The following is a 9,107-nucleotide window of genomic DNA, read 5'->3' as shown; positions in this document are numbered from 1 at the left end:
TTTACCATCAAATGAAACTATCAATGAATCAATAACTCGTGCTACAGCGTCCACTGGATCGAGTGATTCAAGCTCGGCTCTTTTAGAAGGAAACACTGAAGGTGCCGTTGGTTCAGGCCGTCACACACACACACACACACACACTTCATGTTTCCAGCAGGTACAGGCAGGAATGGTCGTCTGAGAAGGAATATTTTTATCCATCTGAGTGTATGAGCAGCACTGTTCCTCAGTCTGCCCACGCATGGCGTCTTACATAAATGCTTTGGCTGCTCCCGCCCCCTCCGTGTTTCAGTGGGCGGTCCACCAGAGGAAGAATTAGAGCCATGTATTCTCTAAATGACCCGTGCTTCTCACATTCAGCGGGGGGAGTTCGATCCCCGGCGGGCGGTCCTCCGAACTCTGTTCATGTGTTACTACTTTGCATCAGTGATTCGAGCTGGGTGAAAGAAAGACAAGGAAGAAAAGAGAAACATGCCAAACACCTTTATTTTCCAGTGTCAGAAGGAATAATTTAATTCAGCTCGGAGAGTTTAAAATCGCAGTGGATCGGAAAAAAAAACAAACAACACTAAAAAAAAGAATCGCAGCATGAACTCGACACTCAGCTGTGACCCCGCCTCCTCTTCAAGTATGGTCATGACTCGTCTCGTTCTCTCACAGCCTCTTCTTTCATCGCTCTCCTTTTACTTGATGAGGAAACTGAAAAGGAGACGAAAAGACGAAGAGAGAAACAGACATGCCAGGTGTCAAAGAGCACATTTTAATTTTAGTCTTTCAATAAGAGCCCCAAAATATGTGTGTGAAGTGTGTTGTTGTAAATCCACTCTGATCCTGTATCTGATCATGTCTATAAACCCCTCTATTTCAGCCCTGCTCAGAACAGGCTGTTTCTGTGTCTGTAGCTTTAAATATGTAAATGAGCTGTGTCTGGCCACGCCCCCTCTCTGGAAGGGCTCGGGTGTACTCGCTGCTTTCTGGCTCCATGTCCTATTGTTTACGGTGAGAAGGCAGACTCAGAGGGCAGAACAAACACCTAGCTGTGGGAGTGTCACCCACCTGGGGGAGGGGCTACTGCCCTTTGTGATGTCATAAAGGGAAAAATCTCCAAACGGCCTGTTTGAGCACACATTTTCTGAAAAGTGGAGCAGGCAGAAGACAGAGAGGATGGACTCTTCTCACCGTAAACAATAGGACATTAAAGCCAGAGACACCCGAGCCCTTCCAGAGAGGGGGCGTGGTCAGACACAGCTCATTTACATATTTAAAGCTACAGACACAGAAACTTAACAACAATCATTCACCAAGTCACACAAAGCGTTTTGATCTAAAACACGTCTGGACTTCAGAGGTGAGTTTGTGCAGCCTGAACCTCCGCCTGCTCCCGGGTGAGGACTCCCACTCGAGTGTTTTCTGTCGCACGTTAAATCTTCTTTTTTTTATGTCGTGGCGACCTTTAGCTCTAAGTGGGACCAAATTGCTGCTGTTCTGGCTGGCTAAGCTGCAGGGCTTTAGTGTCCATGCACGCTCCTCACTTCACGACGCACACAAAGTCATCCATGAGCGATCCGTGTTTCATCGAGCTCGCTGCAAGGATTCAACAGAGTCTGACTGCAAATCACTGCTGAAGTTGGAGCTGTAAAACTGGTGAGTGAACAAAGAGCCTCGGTGCAGCAGACATTTTGGAGCGAGTGTTTCCAATCGAACGGCTGTCTGCGGATCGATGGAATAATGGGAATGGATGGATCCTGTGTTGGCCTGGATTCCCGCTCCGTGTCTCCGATAACTGAGGAGCGATTTCACGTCAACTTTCAAGCCATTTCAAGAGTCATCGCGCGCTTCAACGCGTTGTTCTTGAAATGACCATCCAGCGCGTGCGGCGTCGCTGCGCCGTTGCTATGGTTACCTGTAGGGATAGCCATGGTACTTGGACCTGAAAATGGAGAGCAGGAAGCTGAAGAAGAACACCACCAGGCCGAGGCCGACCAGGCAGATGACTGGAGAGAGAGAGAGAGAGAGAGACAACGCAGTTTACAGATTTGCTAACTTTGTGCAGACACCATGTTTTGTGCATAATAACGATTACACAACAGGCTGCAAGCGCGTTGGATCCCCGGCTGAAGGCGGCCGCTTAAATAATCATTTCACGCACGTTATTAGTGCTGATGCAACGCTCTGTTTGATCTCTGTGCAAATTGAAATGTGCTCGCAGGGTTTTAGACACGGTACACGCTGAAAGCATTCCTCTTCATTTCTTCTGGATGGTTATTACACACACACACACACACACACACACACACACACACACACACACACACACACACACACACACCTTCATAAGAAAAGCTTAATGAAAACAGTAAATATCGGATATTTGCTAGAAAAGCAAAAGGAGTAAAGAAGTTGTCCAGCACTTCTTCACCTCGACACTTTGTGACCGCGTCGGTCCGAACGGAAGACACGATGCGGCGCTCAGCTCAGACTCAACAGACGGACCGCCGCGCCGCCCGGACGTGATGGAGCAACACACGGAGGCGTTGGTGGAGGTTCAGGGTTCGATCCCCTGGGGCCCTGCGTACGACGTGTCCTGCCTGATGGAAGAGTCCTACAGTCCGGCACGTCTGTGACGGTCCTCGGCGTGCTTCTGCACCGTCTCACAATCATTCAGCACTCTGGATCTAACATGAGACACCAAGCAGCGCTCATGTCCACCATGTTTGGACTTCTCTCGTGTGGACGCACACTCGACTGCTCGTCTCCAGTCCGCCTGTCTTATAAACTAAGCACGCGTCTTCATCACGTGACGGCGTGCAGCATGCTCAGGCCCGGGTAGAGAGAGAGAGCAGGACGCAGCTCTGTGGTCATGATGACGTCCCCCTGATGTCTCTCAGACACTCAGTGCTGCTGTCCTCTGCTCGCCATCATCATCATCATCATCTCCTCAGTGGCTGTTCCCGAGCAAAACACACACACAAGCATCGTCTTTAATCTGTAGGGGAAGTGTGTGAGTCTGTGTGCGTGGGCGTACGAATGTACACACACACACACACACACACACACACACACACACACACACACACACACACACACACACACACACACACACACACACACACACACACACACACACACACACACACACACACACACACACACACACACACACACACACACACACACACACACACACACACACACACACACGTGTTTGAGCTAATCCTGGAGAAGCACTGTGTTAAATTAAACTGTCACCACACACTGATATTACTAATCAGGGATTAGGATGAGGACCTCTCCTGTAGACTACACAGAGAGATGTGTGTGTGTGTGTGTGTGTGTGTGTGTGTGTGTGTGTGTGTGTGTGTGTGAGCGTGTGTGTAAAATAATGTTTGTGAGAAAGAGAGAGAAAAGATTTGTCAGGATATGCAACACGGATGTTCAGCATCAGTTTGTGCTGCTGTTCATCTACAAGGCTCCTGAAGAGTGTGTGTGTGTGTGGGGGGGGGGGGGGGGGGAGTGAGATTTACATGACATTCAAGTCCTTATGCATCTCCAACACACACACACACACACACACACACACACACACACACACACACACACACACACACACACACACACACACACACAGCCTGAGTGATTTGATTGAGAGCAGGATGGATTTGAAAGTGCGTCTCCAGGGAGAGCCGTCGTGCTCCATGTTTCCACTTCTACTCACGTGTGTGTGTGTGTGTGTGTGTGTGTGTGTGTGTGTGTGTGTGTGTGTGTGTGTGTGTGTGTGTGTGTGTGTGTGTGTGAGAGAACGGAACAACGTCTGTGTTTCTTCATTAAGTATTGGAGGATCTTTTTCCCATGGCTCATCAATTATGACTGAGAGGTATTTTAGTATGCATCCGTGGATAATGACGGACACACACACACACACACACACACACACACACACACACTGAGCATGCTAATACGCACAGTGATTTATGACCTTGGCCAAATGACAACTTGTTTAAAGCTGAATGATTTCCCTCAATGACAAAGGTGGTAATCCCTCTTTGGACCGTGTGACTCGGATCAATTCAGCTCATGATGTATCGCCATGGTGACGAGAAGCCGGAGGAAGCCAATAAACACGTGAAGTTAAGCCTCTCTCATTAGGACACATATGAATGGATATTGTGATGCTGAATGGCTGCTCTGTTTATTCTGTTTCTACTTAACGGACACATCTGTCCATTAGTGTGTGACGCTCTGACACGGAGCCTCTGCTCGCCGCCGTGTGTTCCCTCTGCGTGTGCACCAAGTCTTCACACATGTCCGTATGTTTGCTGCAGACGTCTTCACGCCTCTCAATACAAACAGTAACACGGGGTGACTTCGGCCGTGGCGGGGAATCGCGGGAGCGCTCTCTGCGACCACGTTGTCGGTGACGCCACGCGCCGTTTTCCAGCAGTAACTAGAGACGCAGGTGAGCAGGAAGGTACACGCACACCTACTCCACTCGTCCTGATTGGTCGGCTGTCAGAAAGGCGCCATCCTCCACCTTTTTTCCGTGTGGAGTGGAGCGTGAACGCGGCTGCAGCTCGTGCTTCACATGTCGCAGGAACAGGCTTCTTCTTTCTTGGACCGATGACGGACAGAGCCGTCTTCTCCTGGTTCCTCTTTGTGCGGGGAAACAAACGACTTGGACTCGTTCATGACAGTGAGGGTTGAAATGGTCGACCTATCAGAGGGGACGACGGCACACGCTCTTCTTTTAGTGTACTGACTATCAGCTGGATTCATGGTTTATTCACCAGCAGCAGCAGCAGCAGCGTCCCGGCCGGCCTGCCTGTGTTATGGGGCAGGTGAGAGGTCAGCTCAGTGATTAACTGGAAAGAAAAACAAGAGCTTCTCATTTACGGGAGCTGCTGCAGCTAATTGACAGTTATGCAAATACACATCAGCCTAATGAAGGCTCTGATAGAAGGGAGCGTTTATGCATGGCAACGTCTGTTTGTGGGGATTAGTGTGCACAGGACTCTCCCTACTCCCTTTCATTTATTTAGACTCAAAAGTTTCCATCCGTACAATCCTTCAGTCAGAAGTGAAGAGCGGCTTTCTTCACTGTTGTGACTTTTGCTTGGTGCATTAAGGATCCATTCTTCGTTACACCTGAGGATAAACGTTTAAGACTTTGATTTTAATATTTAATGGGAGAGTCAGGAGCTTTCTCCTTGAAAATAAAATGAAGCTGCTCCTTTGTCCCTTCTGGGCCTCCGTACATGTCTGCAGAGACTCTCTGTCCTCTGATTTGTTCTGGTGCTGCTCCAGCCAATCACAGGAGAGGATACTGATCCGAAAAGCTCTGAAGCCTGGACGTGGAGTTGGTCTACTTCCTGTTGGACAGGAAGCTGACAAACGACAGCAGTTCAGAGATGAAGCCGGGCTGCCTGCGTGGAGGACTACAGCCTCCGTACATGGGGCGGGACTTAAACGCTAGGCCACCTGCACCGCCCCCATGAGGAGAATCTCAAGTTGTCTTTTCTTTTCATGCGGTGATGCACGTGCAGCGGAGCTTCCTGCTTCTTGTTTGATTCATGAAGAGGAAAAACACATCTGTTCAAGGTCTGACCTTGAATTCTGAATTTTCAGATTTTATTTTTTTAATTCTTTCTCCTGTTTTTAGGTAGCGCAGTGATGACGTGTTATTTCCCGGGGATAGAAAGAGGCGGCCATTGAAGAGCCTTTTAAAATAATTGCTTTAGAAGATGGTTGGCTTGTAAGTGCAGTTTTTTTTTTTTTTTTTTTTAAAAAGGAAAAAAAAACCACTCAACACTCAGAGGACGTCTGACACAAAACATCTTGACAGAAATAAAAAAAGGATCCATCTGCTGGTCATGTCGGAGTCAAAGGACGGACATGTGATCGCAGATCAAGGACGCTGAAGTGTAGAGAGAAACGCGTGGCTCAGGTTCACTAATACAACCCACATCCATGGCTGAAAGCTTGAACACACACACACACACACACACACACACTCTTCTGGAAGAATGATGAAGGACTATCAGCGCCTGCTGGCGTGGAGAGTAACTTCCTCTCACACACGTGCAGAGGTCGCTCATCTTTGCGTCTTTGTGTTGAAGAGGAACTTTGTGGCGACGTGAGGAGACGCCACCAAACAAAAAAAGTTGTGAAAAGGAACGATGCTAAAAGTAAAAGAAAAGCTCAGGACTTACTTCTCCTCTTGCCGACGTCTCCCTTGGAGGTGGCAGCCTCATTTAGCAGCACCATCCCCATGGTGATCGCAGCATCTGGATCAAGGTTGTCAAGGAAACAACACACACAGAACATACGGCGAGGAGGGAGCTGCACAGTGACCGGGGAAGGGCTGCAGGACACACTCAATAAACCAAGGATCCAACCATGACACCACAGAGCTGCATGGAAAAGTTTCAAAATAAAAGCATGAAATAAAGTGTTCCTATCCTGACACAGTATCACTACTCACCTGCCTCCGTCACAGCCCTGCTCTGACAACACGAGAAGGCGTGCTCGCCTTCCTCCGGGTGTGAACGTTTCATTTAGATGTAATCAGCAGAAAATAAAAAAACATGAATCTGTGTGAGCGGGCGAACAAATATTGCTCTGCAGCAGGTGCGACCTCGGACCTGCTATTTCCCTACGGACTCACACGACAGCAAGGAACGAGCGCTTCCATTACACACAGACAGGGAGGGAGACAAACATCTATTCTGCTAAACAAGTACACACACACACACACACACACACACACACACACACACACACACACAGATGCAGCAGGACATCAGGGGTGGAAGTTGGAACCAATCAGGAGGGAGATGGAGTTAACAGACAATCTCTTGTCTCTGGATTGTGTGTTTGCTCGGTCCAGAAGGTGCGCTCCCCTCGGGGACGACACACACACACACACACACACACACACACACACACACACACACACACACACTGTTCTGTTGGGAAAATAAATGTAGCGGGGAAGAACATTGGATGCTGTGTGAGACCTGCGTGTCGTGTGTGAACATGAAGAACTAACAGAGTTTATAGCCAAGCTGAGACGTTTGGCTGAGTGTCTTGTTTTGTTTGGAGACGGACGTGTTGCTCAAAGGATACTCAGCAGAAGGATGATGTGAGACTCGGCCACGAACTGAGCCTGGCTGCTGCCGTGAATGTAGCTCTGTGAACGAGAGAAAACATCTTCACAACAGGTAACACGGTACACGGTCAGGCAAGTTAGCTGAGAAGGAGATTTTCAAAATAAAATAAGAGGAAGAGCAAACGTCTGATAAAACCCCAGGAGAGAAAGGTCTGACGGCGTCCAGCAGCTGCTGACAGGAAGTGACCACGCCATATGCTTTACCTGCAGACATCGAGGGTGGTGATGTTTCCACGACGTCTTTGTTGGCTACATTTCTCCTGTCAGTTCCACCCTGCCCGCCCCCTGGCAACGTCGGCCAATCAACTACGTTTAACTAAGAAGTGCTGCAGGACGCCAGCAGGAGGATAACCACGACCACATACGTCATGGATCAACATGTTTTCCCGCCCCTCATACGGAATATTCCTTTATTTCACAACAATTACTGCTCCTCATGCAACCCTGGCCCTGCTTTGAGCCAAAATGGCCGCCTGTCTTTGTGATGATGGAGGCTCGTGTGTGGTCTCTGTAACCACACCGGCTCGTTGTGTTGCAGAGGGAGTGCGAGTGAATGAGTCATAAAGGTTTCTAGCGTGCAGCGCGTCGGTGGATAGAGTTGCTACCTTTTCACTGAGTGGGCGGGGCTGGACGGTCAATCTAAACGCCGCAGGGACACAGATGTGGAGCGCTCACGCTCCCACCGACGCTTCCCGACCGTTAAGAAGTCGCTCCAACGACAGAGAGTTACAGTACGTGTACACGTCCCACACGGACGCAGAGGCCTGGTTCCACCCTCTTCAGTGTGTGTGTGTGTGTGTGTGTGTGTGTGTGTGAGACAGGAGGCGCACAGACAAAGACAGACTGAGTGTAAGTCTGGTGGAAAAAAGGAAGAAAAGGAGGACGAGAGGCAGGAAGTGTTTGAGCGAGTTTCAGGCGGTTGAATCCCTGCAGATTATCAGCCTGGAGGTTTACAGCACATCTCGCCTCTGTTTTTCCACTCGACCGCCCCACTCTTCATTTATTTCCCTATCAGACAGCAGTAAGGATGGAGAGATGAATAGAGTGTGACAAAGGAGGAGGAGTGAAGGGTGGACAGCTTTCTCGTGCTTGGCTGGAGAGAAATGAAGACTTTTTGCACTTGAATGCAGACATAAAGACGGCGCAGGCAGCCGGCGGAAACTCATCCTTTTGTCTTCAACAAAAACCTGTTCTGTAGAAACTTGGACTTTTCAATTTGCTATCGAGACTCTGTCCTTATGAGCAAATCAACACGCCTCCATTACCACATTAAAAAAGTTTGTTCCGTTAATCTGTTCTGTTCTTTCGGCAAAAGTGATTATTAAATGTTACCTATTTTAAAAGTCACACCTCCTCCTCTTCTTCAGGTGAAATCAGTGTCCTCGCTCCTCTTCATCATGTGTGTGAAGTGTGTTGTTGTAAATCCACTCTGATCCTGTATTTGATCATGTCTATAAACCCCTCTATTTCAGCCCTGCTCAGAACAGGCTGTTTCTGTAGCTTTAAATATGTAAATGAGCTGTGTCTGACCACGCCCCCTCTCTGGAAGGGCTCGGGTGTACTCGCTGCTTCCTGGCTCCATGTCCTATTGTTTACGGTGAGAAGGCAGACTCAGAGGGCAGAACAAACACCTAGCTGTGGGAGTGTCACCCACCTGGGGGAGGGGCTACTGCCCTTTGTGATGTCATGAAGGGAACATCTCCAAACGGCCTGTCAAGAAACAAAGAAAACAAACAGGTCCCCCCCCCATCTCTGACCCCACACGCCACGTGCCCTGCTGTTCGCTCTACTCAATGATTGTGTTTCCTCAGCGAGCGCCGCCGTCCGTTTGCAACGCCACTTCTCTGCTCCGTTTCAAAAACGCCTCGGGTCTATTTTTGACCCAGGACGCTCCAAGCAGGAGAGAACAGCTCGACCCAGAAACAGACAGAGAGTCAAC

The 9,107-nt window shown here is 49.1% G+C and overlaps 1 protein-coding gene across 1 annotated transcript; it reads right to left on the bottom strand.

Annotated features, from left to right (window-relative positions):
• Positions 1 to 471: 471 nt before the first annotated feature.
• LOC306819385 (dolichyl-diphosphooligosaccharide--protein glycosyltransferase subunit TUSC3-like) lies at positions 472 to 7,382 on the bottom strand (the record flags this gene model as incomplete). Its single annotated transcript, XM_079373179.1, has 5 exons — positions 472 to 702; positions 1,907 to 1,997; positions 6,210 to 6,284; positions 7,126 to 7,249; positions 7,326 to 7,382. 5 exons carry the CDS (start codon positions 7,380 to 7,382, stop codon positions 687 to 689), a joined length of 363 nt encoding a protein of 120 aa, XP_079229305.1. The 3' UTR covers positions 472 to 686.
• Positions 7,383 to 9,107: the final 1,725 nt, after the last annotated feature.

The sequence above is a fragment of the Symphodus melops genome, assembly GCF_947650265.1.
Source record: "Symphodus melops genome assembly, contig: scaffold_380, whole genome shotgun sequence".
In the NCBI taxonomy this organism is placed as follows: Eukaryota; Metazoa; Chordata; class Actinopteri; order Labriformes; family Labridae; genus Symphodus; species Symphodus melops.
Note: the sequence above shows the minus strand (reverse complement) of the source record. Positions and strands in the feature narration are given on the sequence as shown.